The sequence below is a fragment of the Medicago truncatula genome, chromosome 8 (genome assembly GCF_003473485.1).
Source record: "Medicago truncatula cultivar Jemalong A17 chromosome 8, MtrunA17r5.0-ANR, whole genome shotgun sequence".
Classification (NCBI taxonomy): domain Eukaryota; kingdom Viridiplantae; phylum Streptophyta; class Magnoliopsida; order Fabales; family Fabaceae; genus Medicago; species Medicago truncatula.
The window spans coordinates 4,413,192-4,439,044 of NC_053049.1; the positions used below are offsets into that span (position 1 = coordinate 4,413,192).

The 25,853-nt window shown below is 30.9% G+C and overlaps 1 protein-coding gene across 1 annotated transcript; it reads right to left on the reverse strand.

Annotated features, from left to right (window-relative positions):
• Positions 1–5,943: 5,943 nt before the first annotated feature.
• LOC120577411 (uncharacterized) lies at positions 5,944–9,857 on the reverse strand. The gene is made up of 6 exons (XM_039828750.1): positions 9,592–9,857; positions 8,949–9,080; positions 8,548–8,627; positions 8,253–8,421; positions 6,209–6,288; positions 5,944–6,084 (listed from the first exon to the last, which is right to left on the reverse strand). Exons 1-6 carry the CDS (start codon positions 9,593–9,595, stop codon positions 5,944–5,946), a joined length of 606 nt encoding a protein of 201 aa, XP_039684684.1. The 5' UTR covers positions 9,596–9,857.
• Positions 9,858–25,853: the final 15,996 nt, after the last annotated feature.

Below are 25,853 nucleotides of genomic sequence, written 5' to 3' on the forward strand. Positions count from 1 at the left end.
TTTCTACTAGAAAATTTTCATTACCTACAAAATAAAATTTTTAATCCAGTTACATACAAAATTATATTGAAGGAAAATAAGAAATATTTGTCTATTGACATACCAGCAATTTATTTCATATTAACGAGTTTAAATAAGTAATCTAATATATCTTTTAAAGGGATCCAAATAAAACGTTGTATAAGAATCATGGAGTTACATGTGGTATATGATCCAAATAAGTAATCTAATATATTTTTATATTCATGATCTTGTGTGAATGGGTTAACCTTTAAGTTATGGTTATTAAAACCATTTAACGTTGTTTTTTTTATCCTTATTTTTATTCAATGTAGGGTTAATTAAGTTTTTGGTCCCTATAAATATCTGCAGTTTTGTTTTTAGTCCCTATAAAAATAAATCACACTTTTTAGTCCCTACAAAATTTTCCGTTAGTGTTTTTAGTCCCTGTTAAATTAAAATTTGTTTAATTATACTTAAAATTTTAAATTTTTTAATGATATTTTACATACTTGTTTAAAACATTATAAAAGGTTCCGCCACAATAAATTAGCTCAAAATTTTATTTTTAAGTCCAAATTTTCGTTAGTTTTATCTTAAATTTTTAGCGTTTTAAAAAAATTATATTTAATTCATTACATGTTAAAAAATTCTAATTTTTTATAAAAGAGATTATTATAATGTTCTTAGCATGTCTGTTAAAAATCATTTAAAAATATAAAAGTTTAAGTATAATTAAACAAATTTCAATTTAACAGGGATCAACACATACTTTTAGTCCTTATAAGATTAAAATTTTCTTAATTGTGCTTAAACTTTTAAATTTGTAACATATTTTTCACATACTTACTTAGAATATTATACAAAGTTCCTCTGCAAAAAAGTAACTTAAAATTTTATTATTAGGTCCAAATTTTCATTAATATAATCTTGAAAATTTAGCTTTTAGAAAAATTCATATTTAATTCATTACATGTTAAAAAAAATAAAAAAAATTTACAAAAGAGCGTCTTATGATGTTATGAACATGTATGTAAAAAATCTTTCAAAAATTTAGAAGTTTAAGCATAATTAAACAAATTTTAATTTAACAGGGACTAAAACCACTAACAAAAAATTTTTTAGGGACTAAAAACAAAATTGCAGATATTTATAGGGACCAAAAACTTAATTAACCCTTCAATGTATTATTATATTCATATGAAAGGAATTTCACTGAATACCGTATTTATTCAATTCTATTGTTCAACCAAATGTTCTGAATTCAAATGTATTATTTAACCAAATGCTCTAAATTTATGTTAAAGAAGAATGCTCTAGTCTTCGAGTTTATGGAAACATCGCAATCTTCAAGTTTGGGACGATGTTACAGAAACAAGTGCGGTGGTTGTAGATCGAGCTCGAAATATGGTTACGGATTGGCAATTGGCGAATTCTCCGGATGTTCTTGCATCCACTTCGTCTCCTCTGCATGCCATGCCTGCGCATATGGGGGTTTCCTCCTCACATCACCACAATCAAGTATTGTGGCAACCCCCCACATCAGGTAGATATAAATGCAATATCGACGCAGCGTTCTCATCTCATCATAATCGCACAGGTATTGGTATTTGTATTCGCGACTGGGAGGGTAGTTTTGTTCTGGCTAAGACCGGTACTTACCCTTGTCTGGTTTCGGTGGATGTTGGAGAAGCGTTAGGGTTGCACTCTGCTTTGCAATGGTTGGGTGATATGCAGCTTGATAATGTGGATTTTGTGACAGATTCCAAAGTCACAGTTGATGCCTTCCTTTCTACACGAAACGACCTATCTGAATTTGGTTCTATTATTTCTTCTTGTCGTTCTTTTTATCGTAATTTATTTTCCAATTATAGGGTGGAGTTTGTTAGGCGACAAGCTAACGCGGTGGCTCATGCTCTTGCACGAGAGACCACGTCTTTAGCTAGTCCCGCTGTCTATTATGATATATCCAATTGTATTGCACATTCAAATCTTAGACACTTATGGAAAAGGTTCACGTTGAATGCTCATTCACAATGATGCTAGATTCTTGCAGAAATTGAAGCATGTTCAATTTCAATTTATCTCATCCACGTGGGGTCATGATACAAAAAGATGGAGTAGTATTGATAATATAAAAAGATCATTGTTTGCAAAACCTCTAGGCTTATATCTAAGAGATTGTTTTGGACGCGATATGTTTGAAGTCCGCTGAGCAAGAAGTTGGCATGAGTGGGATCACGGATAGGGTTTTTGCAATATTCGTCATCCTTACTATGTTTTCGAAATCAACTTACACTTTTGATTCCCCTCAACTCAACGCACCTCTTTTGATTGTGTATGATTATGAGCCACACTATATCAAGTTGTAGTTTTTATTAGGCTAAAGTGCACTTTTCGCCCCCTATATTTTAAAATATTGCGATTTTGGCCCCCTATTAAAAAAATGGCAATTTTGGCCCCTTCATCTCAAAATTGTTGAGAAGACGCCACGTGTCCCAAAAAAGGGGCCATAATCGCAACTTTTTGTAAAGATAAGGGGTCAAAAAACATATTTCCCTTATGTTAGGAGATCAAAAGAGCATATTTCCCTAAACATAGGGGGTCACTTTTGCCATTTTTTTTAATAGGGAGCCAAAATCGCAACATTTTGAAACTTAGAGGACGAAAAGTGAAGTTTAGCCTTTTTATTACTACCTACTAGTATAGGTGAAGAAAATAATCTAAAACCTAAAACAGTATCAAGTTCAATTGCAAAAGTACATGTCAATGTACTTCTTTATCATAAGCAAAAGTATTAAGGTATGTTTCTTCATGATTTGATTTGCAAACTTTTGCGATTAGATTGTAATGCTTTTAGTTTGTTATGTGTTGCCGGTAGGAAAACTTTCTTTATACACTTGTACTCGGTGGAGTTCGCCCTTCTTCCATAAGTACTTTTCGCCTATTACATCTGTCACAAACTTAGAGTTGCACATTTACGGTGTAACGCCCTAGTTATTTATTTAATTATTTTATTATGTGGAGTATATATATATATTATTATATATGATGTTGGGTGATTTATGTGGAGTATATGCATATATTTGTGTATATGTGATTTTTGGGTGATTTATGTAGTGTATTATTTTATTATATGGTTTAGTTAATAATAATTAAAATAAGAATGAGATGGTAATTATTTTGGTGTTTGGGGAAATAATAGGAGTTATTAGAAGTTATGGGGAGTTAATGAAAATAGAAGGGAGTTACAAGTAATGGGAAGTTAGGAAAAGAGAGGTTAAAAAGCTTTGTACGTAAAACTGACAAGTTGGGAGAAAAAGAGGAGAAGACCAAGTTAGAGCCAAGAGTGAATTTGTGCTGCATTTCTTCTGCAAAATTAAGGTAAGGGTGAGGTTTTCTTCAGTAATATAGTTATTGATTTCTGATTTTGTGTTTAACAGAGTTTTGGTGAGAATTTGGGAAATTGGGTTTTATGATGAAATTGTAGTTTTGAAGTTGTAAGCATGAATTTGATGTTAGAAATAGGTTCTAAGTGCATACAGAAAGTTAATTTGCATCTGTAAACTGATTTGGGGAGTGATTGGAAGAAAAATGGGATTTTTGGGAAAAACCAGGTTTCTGCCCGTACAGAAGTTCATCGCTCGCCTCGCGAGTAGCTGTGCTCGCCATGGCGAGTGAGCAACTTCATAGCTCGCCTCGCGAGCAATCCAACTCGCCATGGCGAGTAGCCCAGATTAAAACTTGATTTTTGAAAAGTTGTTATAAGATGTTTTGGGGATGGTTTAAGGTACCTAGATGATTTTAATGATGAATGGTGGAAGTCTTAGGTTAAAAAGATGAATAGGGAACTTAGAATTGGAGTTTGAGTGAGGAAATGTCACTTTTTCCCGAGAGTACCTGATTTTCACTCGCCTCGAGTTCGCCTTGAACTCGCCATGGCGAGCTAGTGTTTTTGTGAACTCACCATGGCGAGCTGATGTGCTCGCGAGGCGAGCTAGCGCAGTTTTGAGTGCAGTTTTGCTTGCTTGATTGATAAGGTTTAAGTGTTGTTGTTTAAGCATAATTTTATTTAATTGTGCATCATTCTGAATGGTTGAATTTCTGTTGGATGTTGATTGTTGATGAGGAATGCATTGTATGTTTTAACTATTGATCATACATGTTGTATTAATTGGAGTCACATGGAGTTGCATTGCATGGTCAGTTGTATGTAGATATACACAAGTAGGTCCATTGCATATGCATAAAAACAGCGGTGAGGGCTTCGGTCCTGGAGTACTAGTTGCTCAACAGCGGTGAGGGCTTCGGTCCTGATGAATGCTTTAACCATTCAAAAGCGGTGAGGGCTCCGGTCCTGATTGGTACCACATGCATAATGCATTTCATTAAGAAGTCTAAGATGGTGTCTTAGCAGTGGTCATGTCATCTGCATGAGTCTTGGTTGTTGTTCGGTTTTATCTTATGTTGATGTTGATGTTGAATATACATTTATTCATATATATTCATTGTGATCTTGATGTGTTGTTGATGTTATTGATAATATGTACATTGTATACATACTTGCTAAATGGATTATTATGGTGATGTTGTTGTGGCTTGTGAATTAAATATTGATAATTACAAGATTAATATGTTTGAAGTAATAGGGTGTTAGATTCATTTGATGATTTTAATATCTATATTTACTGTTGTGAATCTCACCCCTTCTGCTTGAAAACGTTGCCCTTCCTATGGGTAACTTGCAGGTGATCCTGAGTAGTAGGTGGTGGCTCAAAGTCGTGTCTAGGGCTCTGATACGTGGGATGGGAATTATCATTTTTGTTATTGTTGCTTTTCCTTTCCATGTATCAAATTTTGGAACTTGTGGTGTGGAGCCTTTTATTGTCTTTTGAACAATGTTGATGAATTATGCTAAGGCCTTTAATGCCGTAGGATGTTGTTGGATTTTGAAAACTATTCCGCTACTATGTTTTCATATTTTATCAAGTGGTTTGATTAAATAGTTTTATTTTCTATTTAAGAATTTTAAAATGACGTGTAGCATGCCCGTTGTGAAATTACTCTGATGTATTTATGTTATTTTACTGCTTATGGGTAACGGGGTGTTACATACGGTTTCTTACTTTTGTTTTAAAAAAAGTACTGAAATTTGAATTGCAGGTTTTATCTCCCAACATATCCACATGTATAGCGCCCACCCTCAAATAAGATAATTTGACCCTATTTAAATACACAATTTGAGTAAGTGCTTATCATGCAATTGCTTATGTATAAGCTATGTTGTAAACAAAGGATTAAAAAATGTCAAATTGTCTTCATGTACAATAAGTTATCGTAAGCTATCCTATAGAGCGTATAGAAATACATTAAAAATTGCTTATACACATGTCATAAGTTATTTCAAAGTCTCATAAGTTATCATACCAGTAGATAAGCTCAAAGTCAATCCAAACAGACTCAAAATAATGACAGGAAAATGAAAAGGAAGGAAGTTGTTTGAGAGATTGGTATAGTTGACTTTGAACACAGGACTTTGAGCCCTTACATTATATGGCCTAACCCCTTGAAAAATAATTTGGTCACACATTTGTGAGGTATGATCTAAGTGCAGATGAGCGGAAATATGTTCTGCCGAGACATGTACTTTTGTCGTTGAAAGGCACAGATAAGGAAAATATCAATGGGATCACCAAATATATAAGCAAGGCTAAAGAGGTATTTGTATTGTCTTTATATTCTTGATATATATATGTTAAAGAAAATCGGTCTTTACAAACCATACCATAGAGACAATGCATTTCTCTGGCCAGCAACATAAGCTAACATAACAACCCACTAACACATGAATGCAACCTATAATTAGAATTTAGAAGTACTTAAAAACTGCTCCAATATTAATAACTAGGCTTACTGGTCTTCTTTCTCTTCCTCTCGGCCCTCTCATTCTTCTTCCATATCAGTAGCATTGGCCCTATCAATATCAACCTCCAACTTTTCCTTGTCCTCCTGTAAAGCCTTCTCAATAGCCTTGCGACGTTCTTCAATGACAGCTAGATAATGATCCATATCAAAACTACTCAACTGCAAGTTTAGAGATTGATATAAAAGAATTCATACATGCATAAAAAAATTAAATTTGTGAAACCTGTATAAAAAGCAATGCTAAAAGCCACTAAACTTTGTTGAGACTTCTGGAAATACTTGCCTTTTTACATCTATTGTAATCCATCGGAACGTACTCCAACACTATTTTTTTGTCTTTTGAAAGGCACGTCTTGGCAAATTCTGTTTAATATTTTGATCAAATAAGAAACAAAAGGGTGAGATCATTTTAATATGGATGAAAGTTGAAAAGAAAAAAAAACTCGAATTAACCAAGTTTTGGCAACAATAGCAAGATAAACATAACCAGCTTATGTGCATTTTAACACTCAATCAAGAGCTTGAATTTTCATAAAACAGGAAAGCAAAAAGAATTGTGTCTTCACATGGTTTTAAAGTCAAAATCTAAATCATAACAGATGAATGAACAGCAAAGAACATATTAATGCTACAACATTAAAGCATTGAGTAAAACTTACTTTGCACTTTTCGCTTCTTAGGAAGAAGCGGGTTTTTTATCGTCGCATTGAGTAAAAAAGACACATAGAATTGTTTGATAAAATGAAAAGGTTATTTGAGTTACAGACTCAATTTCTCAACCACGAGAGACAGAAGAACAAGCAGAACGAAATTGAGTGAATAACGGCAAAGGCAAACCCTTGTGAACCAAAAAATATACCAACTAAATCTAGCAATACGTGCTACAAGCACATTTAAATACTCCCCTTGTCCCAAAGTATAAGTGCGCTTTAGAAAAGAAAAATTATTTATTACTCTCTTTTCTTTAAATTTTTTTAATTTGTCTTATTCATACCATTTATTAAGAATAATTTTGTAAATCAACTCAAAATATTTATTTCTCATACATGTGAAATGTCCAAAACGTCATATAATTTGGGACGGATGGAGTATAAACATAAAACTGAATGATAAATTATTTACTACTTCTTAATATATGCAGCCTAATGAGTTTCAAAACATTTGTACTGAAATCAATAACATTTAAGTACAATTTCTTTTGGAAAAAAAATTACAAATTTTAGGCCACTTTCAGATCCATTATAGGTTTTCAAAAGAATTTTTGAAATAGCAATATCATTGACCACGTTAACAAGTTTCTTAAAAAAAGGGGGATACTTTGGACAATAGTTAGTTACTTAGGTGCAATTGTTGCTGAGTGCCAAAATATTATGAACAATTTTATTATTTTTTTCATGTTAGAAGAGAAGCTAATCAAGCTGCTCACTATTTTGCAAAATATGCAATTTTTATTTTTTTGTTGTTGTTTGGATTGAATAAACACCTTTTTGTATTTGATGCACTTGTAGCCTTCGATTTAATTCAACACCAGATGTATGAATATAAGTTTTCTTGTAAAAAATAATAATAAAATAATTAATATTCAATGTAAATGTTTCTTTCCAAAAATAAATAAACAACACTTAATTTCTGATCTCGACACTTTGAACAATAATAATAATAATAATTTGGTCAAAAATAATGATAATCAATGTAAATGTTTTTTCCAAAATGGAAATTTGTCTTTAGGCTTCTCAAATTTCTTAAAAACTTTCCCGAGCAGCACTTAAGTACCGTTCAACTCTCCAACGGCACATATGTGTCATTCGGTATTTTTTTAGAGCGGTTTAATCAAGTTTCAAATCAGTATAAACAACAGTTAACTATCATTGAGAGTATTTAGGTAAATTTTGGGTGGCTTTGAGAAATATTAAAAGCCTAAAGAGCAATTAAAAAAAAATGAACACTTAATTTTTTATCTCAACATCCAGATATATTTCAAGTTTTGAAAGATCATCAAGCCAAAATATCTCTCAAGCTTCTACTAGAGGCTCATTGTGTAAAAATGACTGTCTTGATATTGTTGATTGCAGACCGACACCAATGGGTTCAAGAAGATCAGAATAATTGGAGATGCAAATCATAATCTAGTTCATATTACAAAACATATGCAGAAAGTATTGTCTTTCTGCGGCATAAAGTCAAGCTCCTAAAAAAGCGACAATGCATTTCTCTGGCCAGCAACATAAACTACGCAAAATATAACAACTCACTAACACACATGATTCCAACCTATAATTGAAAGTACTTCAGTAACTGCTCCTATATATATTAATAACAATGCTTACGGCTCTTCTTTTCTTTCTTTTCCTCTTCCTCTCGGGCCCTCTTCTTTTCTTTCCATTCCTCTAACTCTCGGGCCCTCTGAATCTTAAATTTCGATATAATTTCCCCTAACAAATTAATCCCTTTGCGTCTTGCTTCAGAGGCAGCATCCCAATCTATCCTGAGAGGCTCCTGTTGGTTTAGAGAATGATATTAAATAATTCATATATGCATAAAGAAACTAAATTTGTGAAACTTGTGATTAGGGCATTTGCTAAAAGCACGATAAACTTTGTTGAGACTTATAGAAAAACTCACCTTAGGGAATGGTTTGTCATAAAACTTAATGGGATAGAACTTCACTTTTCTTTTTTTTGATCGGCACTTCTCAGCAGTTTCTGCTTAATTTTTTGATCAGATAAGAAACAAAAGAGTGAGATTATTTTAATAAGGATGAAAGCTGAAAAAGACAAAGCACGACAGCCAAAATAGAAGACTGACAAAACGAAATGGCTCAATTAATCAAGTTTGGCAACAATAGTGAGATAAACATAACTAGCTTATGTGCATATTAACACTCAATCAAGAGCTTGATTTTTCATAAAACAAGAAAGCAAAAAGAATTGTCTTCACATGGTTTTAAAGTCAAAACCTAGATCATAACAGATGGATGAAGTGCATTTTAATACTACAACATTAAAGCATTGAGTAAAACTTACTTTGTACTTTTTGCTTCTTAGGAAGAAACGGTTTTTTGATCGTCGCATGAGGATCTCCCTCTGTGTTCCCTACTTTTTGCTTCTTAGCAACTTTGTTATTTTTGTTTTTTGGACGGCGCTTCTGAGCTAATTCTGTTTAATGTTTTTATCAAATAAGAAATGAAAGGGTGAGGTTGTTTTAATATGGCTGCAAGTTAAATAAAGAAAAAGAAAAGGCAAAACAGCCAAATAGAAGACCGACCCTTTTTTTTTAAAGAACATATTAATACAAGATTACAACATTGATCAACAAACTTACCAATTCGCTGCGACGACCAAAATAGAAGACAGACAAAACCTTACCAAAAAAAAAAAAAAGACAGACAAAACAACATTGAAAATAATAGAGAATGAAATGGCTCAATTAACCAAGTTTGGCAACAATAGCAAGATAAACATGACAAACTTATATGCATCTTACACTCAATCAAGAGCATGCATTTTCATAACATGAAAGGAAAAACAAATTGTATCTTGCAAAAAATATAGTAATTCAACATTACAACATTGAGCAATAACTTTAACTTTCCCAATCCAAAATAAATAAATAAATAAAAAAACGCAAAATAGATTGATGAAATGAAAAGGAGGTGTTTGAGTTTACCCATTTAAGTTGTGATTGTGGGATTATGACTATTAAGGAGAGACAATCGACTGTTGTTGGCAACTTCCTTTAAGTTCCAACAGAGAGCACAACTATAAGAAATAACAAATTCTTAAAACCGATAAAAGACAAATTTAATTTAACTATAATTTGATTTAATATCCGATTGGATTGACTTGCAATTGAGCATATCTACTAACATAAGTTTTGGGAGATTGTTTGAATAAACTTGTGAAAGCAGCTTACAACATAGTATAAAAAACAATTTAACTTTATTTTATTTTGCTATAGAAATAGTTTATGTAAGCCTATACACAAGCGCTTATAAACTACAAATTATTATGATTGAGGATTTACATTCATAAAAACACGCTCAATTTCTATAAATATCTATAAAAAGAAAACCTAAGTTGTTGTAAACCCTAAACCCCAATTCACAGAAGAGAGTGGTTAAAGCAAGAAAATTATTATGAATGAAGTAGGATTGAAAAGGAATGAAAATACCTTGAGCAAAGTAGATAGAGATTGCAAAACCTGAAGAACGAATGAAAACAAGACTACAACAAAGGGATGGGTGAGTGAAAAAACGGCAACCCTTGTGAACCCAAAAATAGGAGAAGTTGCAATCAATCAATAGTATATATCAGTGATGCTATATATCAGTGATACAAAATGCCAAAATTAACTTTAGACTTTTTTATCTTACTCTTACCAGTTACCACAACTGTGAAGGAACTCGACTCAGTACAATGCGTGAGCAAACACACTATCACCGAACCACCTTCCTCCCTTATTGCAATTACGCCGCCGTGTCCGGTCATCCTAACCAATCAATTTTTTATTTTTCGATGATGAATTCGACACACCCTATTTATCTGGTTTCTCTTGTCACAGTCCCACACCATTACTATGCTGAGCAGCTTTCTCCCTCTCTCTGTTTGGTTTTGTTTTGTGAAAATTGTTTTCCTTTTTATAACTTGCTCAACTTTTGTTAAGTTGTACTGAAGCACTTAATGTAGGATGAAGAATAATAATCATTTGCTAGATTTGGAGTGAAGAATTTATTGTTTTGCGGGAGGTAGTAGTACTGTGATAGCAGCGTTGATTTGTAGTGGTAGTTGTGTTGGAGAACCACAACGGGAACACAACGAGGAACAACGATGACGAATGCTACAACGGAGACAACAACAGTGACAATCAAAAAACAAGTGGACGGCTGCAATGAGCTTTACTGTTGAAAACGGTGGTGAGATGTTCGTTGTCGGCAAGCGTGATTTTCTCTTCCACGTATGTTATTTATTTATTTTAGTTTTAATATTAAAAACCTATAAAAATTAAAAAAGGAAATTGGGTGGGGCACAAAGAGAGTGTTCGTGCAATTCGTGGGGTTTGTTCTCGCACCATATAGCATCACTGTGTATATATATATATATATATATATATATATATATATATATAAAGGAAGGTTTTTTATGTCATTTGTTACTTTCATATTTATTTGCAATATTTTTATTATTTTTCTACTCCCTCATATCGGCATAAATTCTTGTAAAACCACCGCTAACATCTTCTTCGGCTCTTAAATCCCAAATGTCAAACGACAACGATAAGATTTAGATTTCAACGTTTTCATAACCATCTATGTATTATTTTTAAACGCCATAATTATTTGTTCCTCCACCATTAGCCGTCCGACCTAAGAATGATGGGGTGCAAGTAACTGTGACATTTTGAAATAACACAATTATGGCTATCAAGATGTTGAGGCTTACATCTTGTCGTTTTTTCTAGTTGCTGGAAAGTTGGTGTTTAATTAATGTATGGGATATGAAAGTTGAAGAAGATGTTGATGATGGTTTTATGAAGATTTTTGCTACTATTAAGATTCCGGTTAATGTTGTGAGTTTTTTATTCATGTTTGGCAAGTGGGTGCCACCGTAGTGGATGGGATGATTGTTGGCTATGATTTTATCCACCAAATTTGAACTGTAAATAGAGACTTAGCATGAATGCTTATAAATTAATGCATGAATTGTAATAGGATGATGCCTGTCCTAATTTTTGTTGAGAAAATGGTCACTCTTTACTGCCGTGATTCATTACGCTTTATCTCAAGCATAGGAATTGTTCTTGACACATTGCATAAAGTTGTGTCACACTAGTAATTTATCAAAATGTCCTTCGGCAGTTAACTGTCGAATTAATAATATTTATTGATTTTGAATGTTTCAATTATTATTTTGGTACGTATCAAACAATTGCAGTATTATACTTATGCGTATATATCTTAATAAGAATAGCATTTAAATCAATGTAAAAATTAAGTATTTGAATATTGTTTTGCACATTACTTAAATACAAATAATAATAAAAAATCGTTAAAATAATTGTGCACAACGATTTTTTTAAGGTATAACATGTTGTTGTATTTTCTACATTAAAATAATTGTGCAAATATTTTTTTTTATTTAAGTAATTTGCAAAACAATATTCAAATGCTTAATTTTTACACTTATTGAAATATTTTTTGAGGACTTAAATGCTCTTTATTTTTTGGTTTAAATATGTCTTTAGTCCTTGCACTTTCATCAGATTTTGGCATTGGTCCCTACACTTTTTTTTGTTTGGAATTGGTCTCTGCCCTTTGTAAAAATATTGGTATTGGTCCCTCTATTAACTTTCTGTTAAAAAAAATACACAAAACTATTGGTATTGGTCCCTGCACTTAGTAAAAATATTGATATTGGTGCCACGTGGCGTGAAATGATTGGGCCACGTGGCACTCCGTTGGTTTTGTGTTTTTTTTTTTAACAGAAAGTTAACAGAGGGACCAATACTAATATTTTTACAAAGTGCAGGGACCAATGTCAAACAAAAAAAAAGTGCAGGGACCAATGTCAAAATCTGATGAAAGTGCAGGGACCAATGACACATTTAAACCTTATTTTTTTTGTCAAGATTTAAATTATATTCTTATTAAGATATATATATATATATACACACACACACACACATAAGTATAATACTACGATTGTTTGAAACGTACAAAATAATAATTGAAACATTCAAAATCAATAAATATTATTAATGACAATTTATGGTTTTTGTAAAAAAAAAAAAAAAAAAAAAGGTTTAAAGTTTCCTCGACAGTTAACTGCCGAAGTTTTCTTCGGTAGTTAACTGCAACCAATTCCATAATTCGGCAGTTAACTACCGAAGAACATTTCAATAAATTACTAGTGTGACACAATCAATACATATGTGTCAACAGCAATTCTCCAAGCATAGAGCACCGTGAAAGTAATTATTGATTTCACCATTCTTTCTATTTCTCATGATTTCTTTTGATATTGTACCATATCATCAAACTTCATTCAATATTTTGTGCTTACACCATATGCAAGGAGAGGAACCTGTTGCATTTCAACAACTTGGATACACTTTTGATCCCCTTTTTTCAAAACCATATTTTTATCCCTCTATTTTGAAAGTCAACAATTTTTTTTTCCCCCTCTACTTTTAATGATGTGGCATACACACTAATGATGTAAAGTCTACGTGGCATTAGTGAATTGGAAAAATAATTTCCATCTCATTATTGTTGCAATTAATATGATTATTTATTCTATTTATAATTAAATATTAAAAATTAATTATGTTTTGCAAATTTGTTGGTATCTTGGGAATTATGTTTAAATCCAATTCAAGCTTATTTTCTCCTTCTATGTATGTACTCCCTCCGTTTCAAAATGAGTTTAGCAAAAATAATTTGTTTTAAAATGAATGTCATTCTCACTTTTCAATGTACTATTAATTACTTTTTTTCAATAGGACCCTTAATTATTATTATCCACACAACTTTCAACGTATCATTTTGTACTTTAATTTATAATGATGACAAATGCACCAATAACTAACGAGACTATTTTAGTAAAAGTATTATATCTTTGGACAACATTATTCTATTTCTTAATCTGTGTGCAATTGGCTAAAACGACACTCATTTTGAAACGGATGGAGTAGTTGGCGAGGCAAGTTGGGCCCTACAAGTGAAGAAGATCTATATATCAAAGATGCACGTATATGATAAGGGCAAGCGTCAAAGATACATGTATCAAAGATCTATATATCAAAGATGCATATATATAATTAGCAAAAAGAAAAAAGAAAAGAAAAATATATGCTTATAAATTTTCTTGCTTTCATATTATGCTCTCATTTCTCATTTGCATGGACAAGGACACACTTGTTTTCAAATACCCCAGGCAATTGGTTTAAATTCAATTTATTTATCTTTTCTACTTAAACAAAATTTGTATTGGTAGTTGGTTTAGGATAAAAGTAATCACGTTAAGCAACTTTCCTAAAAAAAACTCCATAGTTTCGGTAAAAATAAATAAATAAATAAATCAACCTTCCATAATGTAGTTTATACTTATTTTGACATCCTTGTGTTCATATTTCTGACTTAAATTTTTATTAGTTGTTTCTTGTTTTAGGTTTAGAAGAGCTGCATAAATGGAAGATGGAAAAAGTTTGACAAGATGAATGTGTTATTGTGGATGACTGGAAACTAATAAAGACTGTCCGTAAGATTGTGCAACTTCCCCAAAATACAATGGGTGAAGTTTGTGTTAATACTCTTTATGAACATGAAATTTTTTCCGTAAAACACGAAGTAAGAAATATAATGTAATTTTTGCTTTAATTAAGAAAATGGTTGTGTTGTGATAGTGAAGAAGAATGGTCGCATATTGCATTCTCTACTTTTTAAAATACGTGAGTTTTAGAGATTTTAAAGAAAGAAAAATAAGTTCCTAAAAGCAATCCGGTTCCACTAAAAGACCAATTCAAAAACGGATTTGCTCAAATAAAACGTGTTTTCTTTTTTTTTTTGGTCTTAGATGAAGTGGTAAACCACTGAAATTAAACTCACACACAGCTGTGAGGTCCCGGGTTCGAACCCGGGTCATGACGTCCAGCCTTGCAATTTCGGCATTTGCCAATTGAGCTAGGACTTCTAGACATAAAACGTGTTTTCTAATAAAAAAGTATATGATTTTAATGGTGGTGGGTCGTGGCAATTCAAAATATTTTAATTGAATGTGTGTGCAAAGTTGTTTTTGAATGATCAACACACTACCGGTTAAACTCGAACTATATTTTCTTTATCCCTAAACTTAAAATTAAGAGACAAAGTATGTGATTAAAACTTTTGAAATAATCTTGACAAAAAAAAATTACAATAGAATGACATAGAAGGAACATTGGAGATGGAGAGAGTTGGACTAGATGAAGGCGTAGATGGAGTTATACTATTTTTGGATGCAAATTTTATTTGTATATGTAGAATTTTTAAAGGTTTCTTTTTGTAATCCAACATTTTTAAATATCATTTTTTATCCGATGTATGAATTAAGCTATTGGGATATCGATATAAGCACTTTGTCACAAATCCTTAGAGGATTCATTTTTGTATCAGTAATGAGTTTACTAATAAACACTTTGTTGAAACTGTTTTTATCGATTTGAGATTTTTCTCAAACTATAAAATTGAATGATGGTTCTGATTTTTTCTTTTTCATTTTTTTTACTTGAATAACAAACAAAATATTTGTGGTTTCATGAGAAAATCAGTTCATACAATAGGTGGAGAAGACAAACTTCTTCTTTAGGTGACATTGTGGTTGGGACATTGGTGACAATGTCACAAGTGACTTTCTTCATTCTCTTTCATAAAGATTTTTTATTTTCTTGTATACTTGTGACATTGTGGTTGGTCAATATCACCAACTACAATGTCATCTAAGTTTTATCCATTGTAATTCTACCGTCATGAGAGGGTGGAGGTAATATTACTAAATGTTTGTTCTATTTTTATTTTAAAATTATAAATAAAACCAGGATTCTTTAATTCAATCAAATTTGTTCGCATATAGCATCACTCAATATATATACTTGCGGAAAATTGTTCTATTTTTATTTTAAAATTATAAATAAAATAAGAATTCTTGAATTCGATCAAATTTATATAGAGCATCACTCAATATATATATACACCAGCAAAAAGATGGATGTTCATTTTTATGTTGTGTTTAATATTATATCTATATTATGATATGTCGTGCATAAATTTCTAGTATGTAGAGTATACACATTGTTTTTCCTATTTTTCAAATTCATAATCATTGTTATTAATCGTTAAAAAAAATGTTGCTGTAAGCCTGTAAGTCGACGAAATCTAAAATATAATAAGTTGATCAAATCTGATAAAAAAGAAAATAAGTTGGTCCAAATATATTTTTAGTAATGTAAATGTAAGTATTAGTTTGTTTTTTTTAAGAAAATAAATGTAAGTATTAGTATTAGTGTATTTTCTCGACCTTGCTTAGGTTATATAGAAAATATTAAATTTTATATTTCATAATATTTATTAAAAGTTCATATAGCCCAGAGTTAAAAGAGAAAGGGGATTACTCATATTATAACAAATATTTTATTAAATAAACTATTAAATAAACAAATATTAGATAAATTATAGCCCATAGAAAAATCTACATAAACATGAGAAAAGTCAATAATATTAGTTTTATTGTTATCCATATTGAAAAACTCGAATATATTTATTTTATATTTTATGTAGATTCCTTAAAAAAAATCTACATAAAATATAAAATAAATAAATTCTAGTTTTTTTTACAAAATAAATAAATAAATTATACTCCGTAGTTCTCTAAATTGAAAAAGTTATCAATAATATTAGTTTTTATGTTATCCATATTGTCTGCGTGAGTATTTCAGACTAGCAGTCAAATTATCATGTTTCAGGGTATTGAAAGTTGATATGGTCATTGTGTGTCCCGCCAAAAATCAAATATTTTTGCTGGAGATTGCTTCGCGGTTGTTTATCTACAAGGTCTAATTTGCAAGGTCGTGGAATTCATTGCCAGTCAACTTGCGTGGTTTGCAATCGTGACCTGGAAGATGAAATGCACATGTTTATGCATATTTGCTACAGATTGTTGGAAAGCATCGAATCTTTGGGGTGAGATAGCATCGTACATGATGTCAAACAGTAGTTTTTCCTCTATTATGTTTGTCATCCTTAGATCGCTTGAAGTGGAAAATCGTGCTGAATTTGTAGCTATATTATGGAGTATTTGGCGTGCGCGTATTGCTTGCTTATGGGAACAAAAACCAGTCAATGCACACGCATCTTGTGTTCTAGCATTGGATACTGTTCAAGATTTCATGTGGTGCAACCGTCCCAATGATATTATGCAGTCAGCTACTCCAGGATGGACTAAACCGCAGGCAGATTGGATAAAGTGTAATGTTGATTGTGCCTTTTTCAAAGTCGAAGGAAAATTTGGTGTTGGTATCTGTTTTCGAGACAGCCTTGGACATCTTATCCAAGCTCACTCAATGGTTTTTCCCTCTATTTCAATCGCAGCTGAGGGTGAAGCTACTGCTCTACAACAAACTCTCCAAATTGCTTTCGATCTTGATCTCAATCGCGTTGTTTTTGAAACTGAGTGGCAGCTTGTTGTGAATGATGTTCTTAGTAATAGCCCATATGTTAATGAGCTAAGAATTTTACTCTCTAATTGTAGGAAATTGCTTTTTTCTAATGCTACTTATGCTTTAGCTTATGTTAAGAGACAAGCTAATAGAGTCGCTCATAATCTTGCTCGAGCGTCTATATTACATGCTAGTCCCAGTATTTTCAATCATCCTCCCTATTGTATTGACTCTATTATTTTAGATGAAATGAGATGAGTTATCTTTCCTTAAAAAATGTTATCCATATTGTATATAAAGAAAATAATATATTTTACTTCTTTTGGGCTAATTTTTTCTTTTTCCAAAATTACCCTCAACTTTCAATACAAATAATACATATAACAAAAAAACATTCAAAACCAAATCGCAATTGAATTTTTAGGCTTAATACATCCCTCAGTCCCTTAACTTATTTTAATTTCTCAGTTTGGTCCTTTAAATATTAAATGTTTCAATTTGGTCCTTATCTTTGTTTTCGTCATCAATTTGGTCCTATTTTATTAATTTTAAATCCCTAAAAAAGTAGACCATTGGATAAAGGAAGTTCATCATATCTTACCGTGTATCACCAACACTTAAGTATCTGAAATTTAATTTTTAAAAATTCAAAATATAATATAAATTCATTTATATTAATTTAGAAATAAATTAAATTAAAAAAATTGAAAATTAATTTTCGAAAATAAAAAAATTCTAAAAAAATTCAGGATTTTTTTTTTTTTTTTAAATCTGAAAAATTACTTTTAATTTCGAAAGAAAAATCTGAACTTTTTCGGAATATATTTTCTAACAATTAGCCAAAATTTATTTTTGATAATTATAATTCATATTTTTTTTCGAAATTAAAAAGATTTTAAAAAATTCTTAAATTTAATTTTCAAAATACACAAAAATAAAAAATTCAAAATTTTTAAAAAAAGGTCAGATTTTTTTTCGAAAAAAAGTTTTTAATTTTTTTTCTACAAAAAAAAAATTGGAAAATATTTTAACTTTTAAAAATCTGGATACCAATTCAGAAAAAATTCAGATAATTTTATTTCAGAATTACGATTATTTTTAAAATAATTTTTTCTACGAAATTATGAAGATTTTACGATTTTGGCTAATTATATATTTCGAAAAAGTTCATACTTTTCTTTTAAAATTAAAAGCCATTTTCCAGATTTATTTTAAAAAAATCTACAAAAAAAAATCCTGAATTTTTTAGATTTTTTTTTTTATTTTTGAAAATTAATTTTCAAATTTTTTATTTCTAAATTAATATAGAAGAATTTTTATTATTTTTAAAAATTAAATTTTGGATACTTAGGTGTTGGTGATACACGGTTAGATATGATGAACTTCCTTTATCCAACGGTCTTCTTTTTTATGGATTTCAAATTAATAAAATAGGATCAAATTGATGACGAAAACAAAGATAAGGACCAAATTGAAACGTTTAATAATAAGTGACCAAACTGAGAAATTAAAATAAATTAAGGGACCAGGAGATGTATTAAGCCGAATTTTTATTACACTTCCAATCATGGATTACTACAACGTTCTAAAAGTGAACAAATACACAACGGAAGAAGAGTTCATAACATTTTACAAAAGATTAGCTTTAATACATCATCCAAACAAACACCCCTTGAAAAAAGAATGGATGTTGAACGCATATTCATTCTCGTTTCACAAGCTTACGATATTCTCCGTAATCTAGTAAAACGGAAAATATACAACCAATACGGCGAAGAGGGCATTCAATACGGTCGTGCCGCCCCTCCCCGACATTCTTCTTTCTTTTCGCCGCAAATCTCCATCTTCAGCATATAAGTATAATCCTCGCTCTATTGAGGATATTTATAATGAATTCTTTCGTCGTGAGAATTGTTTTGCAAACACGGAGGGAGAAAGGGGACTTTAAAAATCAAACTTGACAACAAGTATCCCTCAAGGTTAACTCCTCATCAAAAAATCTGATCTAAGTAGGAATATTTGATTTGAAGGGCTAGAATACTAGGTAGGAATAATGAGTCAATGATAGGATGTACCAAATTTTACTAGCTAATTTTTTTATTTTATTTTTTGTTCAACTTATGGTTTTTAGTCTTGGATGACAATGAATTTTACACAATCTAATTTGACAATCTTTTTATTTAAAAAAAATAACACATATAATAAATAGATAAGAGTAAATTCAAATATTAAAATAAAAGTGTAACAAACACAATATATGTATAATATGTCTAGATTTTTTTCCTTTATCCTTTAAAAAGTATAACAAAATAAATGAGTATACATATACTTAATTTTATTATCCCAATTATACCCTTAAACAACTTTTTCTATGATAAAAATTGTTGTCGGTGTCATTAAAAAAATAAGAATTTAGATATATATATTTTTTGTTATATTGTTGGTGTCATTGAATAGATAAACATAGTTAGTTTGATGTGTTATAATTTGAAAGCAAAAAGATTTAATTTTTCCTTTTAATCAAAATCAAAATTTATAGGAAAAACATTGTTCATAATTTTCAAATATCATCGCAATAGATAGAGCAGAAAGACGAACACGTGAGTGTATGTCTTTTCACTGGTATGTATAATATTTATTGAAAATCCATATAATTCAAAAGTAATAAAAGAATACCTTGCCTTCCCCTTTGGCAGTTGATTTTACTAGGGATAGAAATGGGTTGTCATCTTACCGTTTCCCTTAGTTTTTCTTTTCTTTTTCTTGTTTTCTGTTGAAAATCCATATAATTCAAAAGTAATAAAAAAATTGTTTTTTAATAATATTATGTATTGGAAAGGCGGTAAAGGATGGAGTTCTGTTGGGTGCAAATTTAGTTGGGATGTTTCAGAGACCCCTTGATGCCTAACCTTTCTCTTGGCCTTATAAAAAAAAAAGTAATAAAAGAAAAAATATTGATCATATTATGACACGTAATTTTTTGATGATGACATAATCCCGTAATTTATTAAATAAACTCTTATTGAAAAAACAATTTATTTTTTTTAAAGAAATTCAAAAAACAAACTTATTACATAAACTATTAATATCTACCCAAAATATGAATTTAAATGGGTCCCTCAAATGGAAAGATGAATTGGACCCTTCAAATTAGTCGTAAAAAAAAACTACTTAAAATGTAAAATAAGTAAATCCCCCCTTCAAAAATAAATAAATAAATAATTCATAGTTATCTAAGTTGAAAAATTGTGTTTAAAATGAAAATAATGAGCACATGTAGGCATATATATATATATATATATATATATATATATATATATATATATATATAATTGATTAAAATGCATAATTTAATCAAATAATTTTCTAAAATTTCCTCTATCAATTTAATATTTAAAAAATGAATGACTTATCTATTTAGTGAATGAGAAAACTGAGAAACAAGTTAATAGTTTGAAATAAGGACAAAATTCATGTGAATTTCTTTATGTGTTTTTCATATGATTCTTAGCTAAAAATACTCTTTTTATGAGGGTTTATTTATGAACCATACGAAAATGCATCAAAGATTTTGTGCTAGAATAAATAAAGATAAAACTTAGGTGCATTTTCTTAAATGTTTTTTGTGTGTTATTTCACATCAAACATTCACAACTAACTATCATTTCTTAAATCCACAAATTTTTCAAAGTTTGTCATAACTACAAAAAATGAATTTTAATTATGTGTAGAATGCACCTAAGACTTGCCTTTAAAATAAAGAATTTTTAAAATGACAAATATTGGCTATTAGTTGTTAAAAAAGAACACAAAATATATAAATAAATAAAATATCAAATTAATATAACAGTAGTAATAGACTTATGAAGAAAAAAAAAATAGTAACAATAGTAATTAGGGATGCTAAAAAATTTATATGAATATTCATGGATAAAATCCACCATTTACATAAAGTGGATAGTTTAACATGTACACATAGATAAAATAAATTAATATTTCAAGTACTTTAAATTAATGATAATTAAGACGGACAGCTTGAGTAGACTTATTTTTTACAACTAATTCAAAACTCTTGTTAAATTCACTTTATTATTATCCTTCCTTAAATGTGAAATTATGTATTTTTCTTTTAATTTAAGGGTCCTGCTAACCGGTGCCTCTGGGGCACAGGTTAAGCATACCATAAAAGGGAATTATTACCATAAAAGGAAACTGTTTTTGACTTTATTATCAATTAATTACATAATTTCAATGCATTAACTACTATATAATTTCCTATTTTATATCCTTAACCAGTGCCCCGGAGGCACCGGTTAGCATTTCCCTTAATTTAATTAGTTTAAAGGGAGACCGCTTGATATTAATCGCATGTTTAATACTAGAGAAGTGTTATTTGGTGCGAGAGGGAAACTAACGAAAATTGACGAAGCATGATGTGTTTAGGGAAAATGATATGTGGTGCGAAATTGTCATTCGATGAGACACGACGAGAGCTAAATTTCAAAATATCACACCACCCCATGAATGCCACCAAAAGCTGAAGTTTTCCTTTGACCTTCCAATACAAACTAAACAAAGAGAAGTGCAATTTGGAGCGAGAGGGAAACTAACGAAAATTGACGAAGCATGATTTGTTTAGTTTGTATTGGAAGGTCAAAGGAAAAGTTCTGCTATTGGTGGCATACTGGCGGGTGGTGTGTGATATTGTGAAATTTAGCTTTCGTCGTTTCTCATCGAATGACAATTTCGCACCACATATCATTTTCCTTAATACTAATTACTAAGAACCGTTTGAACAACACCATTTGACTTGTTTAAAAACAATTATTTGCCTTAATCATTATTGACCGGTCAGAATGCAATTAAAATAATGAATTCATATCAAATATTAACCAATATATTCGTTGACATACTTTTAAGTCAATGAAAACTAGTATAAAACAAAGCATAAACATAAAATCAAAGTGGAAAAGACAAGAAAGAAGAAAAACAACACAAAATGAGTCAAGACTCCTCTCTCTTGTTGGTGCTTTTTGTTCTCTGTGTAACTTTCTCCAAAGTTATTGATGTTGATGTCATTTGCAAAGAAGCCTCCAATCAATCATATTGTTCAAATCTTCTCAACTCAAAGCCAGGAGGAGCAAAAGGTGCAGATCTTGTCGACCTTGCGCGATACACAATTGGAGCGACACATATAACCTAATCGGTAAATTGGAACAAAGTGCTGAAAATGATACGGTAGCAAACTATTATTATCGTTGTGATAATGATTTTTTGAGCAATGGTGGTAGTGTCAGTACTAAGGTTGGGGATGCACAGGTAGATTTGTATTACAAAAGGTATCCAGCCATGGCTAAAGAGTCGGCTGATATTATGAAATACATTCTTGATTGTATTGATAGTTTAAATAAACATCAAACTAGCCCTTTACTCACAACATATCTTGAAAATCTTCGACAAAGTGCTCAAGTTTTTCAAATTATCACAAAATATTTAAATCTTGAAAAATAAATTACTAGTAGTGATTTTAGAAGGGATAATAATTTTGGATTATTTCATAGTTATTTCATTTAGAGTTGTTCCTTTGAATTCTACTTTTCTCTATGAGGTCAAAACTCATAGAGAATAGTCTTGTAAAATGGTTATTAAGACCAATTTATTTAATAAAAATATTTTCCCTTCTCCATTCCTAACTAAAAATATTTTACTTTTATTTTAAAGGAATTCCAAAAAATTAGTAATAACTATTTAATTAGATACTTCATCACCTACCGTGCATTGGTTTGAGTATAACCAAAGTCCGATTCTTTTAACAATGTCTCCGGTTTGAGCATTCTTGATGGAAAAAATATGTTTGGAAGGAAAAACTCATTCAATAAAACTGGCAAGTCAAGTTCTCAGAATAAATAAAACGCGAAATTATTCATGAAACAACTGTATCTTACTCTCATAAAAATGAACGGTAAAGCAGAATAAAATATTTACCGGGTCAGTTGTAGCTATCATGCTTAATTTTGGCGCTGCATCTCATTAGTGGGGGGAATATTTTATTGACTATTTGGTATGTGCTAAATAGAGTGCCTAAATAAAGAACAAAATTTCTCATGAAATTTTGAAAAAAAGACAATCTATCTTGTCTTATTTTTAAACTTGGGATTGTTTGGCCTATTTTTGGATTCGAGAACTCAAGAGTGGAAAACTCACGAGTAGAGCCTGTGAATGTCCATTCCATTTAGTATGAATTTAATAAGAAAGCATATAGGTTTTACGACCTAAATGTTGATGTGATCATAGAATCAAACGATGATGATTTCTATGAAATTAAATTCCCCTTTAAATTAAGAAAATAGTGGGGGCACTGGTGGGGGCATTGCAACTGATCACAACGATCAGAAGCAGTGATAAGAACATCGAATCAGATGTAACAGAACCTCGAAGAGGTAAGAAAGAACTAGTTGCTAAGAAAGAGAATTTCCTTGGATCAATCTCGCTATATTGAGAAGATCTTGAGGAAATATAAATACTTTGACTGCAAACCTACTTGCACACCATATGATCCATGTGAAAAACTATTTAGGAACACTGGTGAAAGTGTGAGAGCATCATTGGTAACCTTAAGTATGCCATTGATTGCACTAGAACCAACATTGTCTATGTCATGGGAATGTTGTGCAGGTTTGTCGATAGACCTAGTAATGAGCATTGACAAGCTATTGATAGGGTCTCTAAAAAAAGGAACCATGAACCTTGGATTACATTATCAAAGGTTTTCTGTTGTCTTGGAAAGATACATAGATGCAAATTGGAACACCTTATTAGATGATTCCAAAAGGACCAGTGGATATATATTTATATACCATTAAATGAGGTGTTTCTCGGAAATATAAGAAACATAATATATTAGCTCGGTCTACTATGAAGTTCGAGAAGATAGCACTGGCAAAAACTAGTGAAGAAGCAAGTTGGTAAATATGCTTGCTAGCAAAGATTCCCTTATGGGAAAACAATTACCAGTTGTGTTGATCTATAGCGATAGTACCGCAACTATTGCAAAAATTGAGAACCGTTAATGTGACGGTAAGAGATGACAAAATTGTCAGAAGAAGCAGCATTGTTATAAAGTTACTCTCCATAGGGGCTGTAAGAGTTGATCACGTACACACTGATGAAAATTTAGCCGATCCTTTGACGAAAGGACTAGCTAGAAAGAAAGTCCATAACACATCGATGAAGATGGGACTAGTGCCTATGTAATCACTCATGATGGTAATCCGACCTAAATGACTGGAGATCCCAAGAAATAGGTTCAATGGGTAATAACAAGTTGTGAAGTGATATGAGGTGAACATGCTATAATAAATCATAAAAGAGGTTGAGTTAATATAAACTCTTAATGAGATCTATACTCTATGTGGAGTGGAGTACCTAGCTACAAGAGTACTCTTGATAGACTCACCTTTGTGAATGTGGAAGTGGGGGCCGCTTCCTATGGAATTCTATAGGAAAAATTCCTAGAGCGTTCACTAAACTGGGATTAACGTGCAGGGCCTTTAATGCACGGGCTTTTAAGAATACACCTAAGAAAAGGTTGTGTGTGGTTTGATGTCAGAGATAGAGTTCAAGACTACGAGTTGTAACGCCCTCTTTAAATTATTTGATTTATTTAATTATTTAATTGAGTATAAAATTTATTAAGAAGAGTTTAAAATATATTTATTTGATTATGTGATTTATTAAGTGGCTTATGTTGTTATTTAATAGATTAAGATTTGAAAATAGAAATAAGATTGAGTTGAGAGTTTGTTATGAGATTTTAGAGAGTTTTGGGGGAGAAAGAGAAATAAGATAAAATAGAAAAAGGGTTATAAATAGGAGAAACCTAGTTTAGAAAAAAACATAACGTACGATCAATTTTGGAGAAAAGGGAGAAAAAGCCGAGAGGAGGGAGAAGACCTAGGAGTGCTACGATTTTCATCTATAAGGTAAGGGTGGGACTAATATTCAATAATCTTAAGTCATTGATTCTGAAAATTGGATTTAACATGTTGTAGGTTTTAGTTTTTGATAATTTGGGATTTAGGGTTAAAAGTTATTATTTGATGATTTTCTAAAATAATGTTTTGGGTCAAGTTTTATATGGTTTTGAGTCTCTTTTGATGTATATAAATGTTTAGACAAACTTTTGGGATCAAATTTGGGCATAGGGAAGTTAAAATTGGGATTTTGGGGTGAAAAGTGTGTTTTTTTCCCGAGTTGCTCTCTGACAGCATGTCCTGTTTCATGTTCTTGCGTCTTTTTCACACGTTTCCGTTTTGAACTGGGTTTTGGTGTAAAAATGAAAGTTGTAGATAATTTTGTTAGCTTTCCAATGGCTTTGGTGTGGCGTAAAAATGAGTTTTGGTTTAGGAGTTATGATGAAAATACTCCAAGGAGGTCTTAGTGAATTTTTATGAATTTCAGCACAACTTTGTCCGAATTTGAAATGAAAACTGGTATTGATTGGTACAGAATTGGTCTTAGGTGTAAACACGAAAGTTGTAGGTATAAATGTTAGCTTTCTAATGCCGTTCGCTTGACTTCAAAATGATTTATAGAACTAGAGTTATAGTCAAATTACTGCACGTAGGTCGCAGTGAATAATTGTATATGATTGATGAATTAGTATATGAATGTATATGTTGTGAATACGATATTGTCCATGATTGATGAAGTGTTATATGTATATATGATGTTTTAAGATG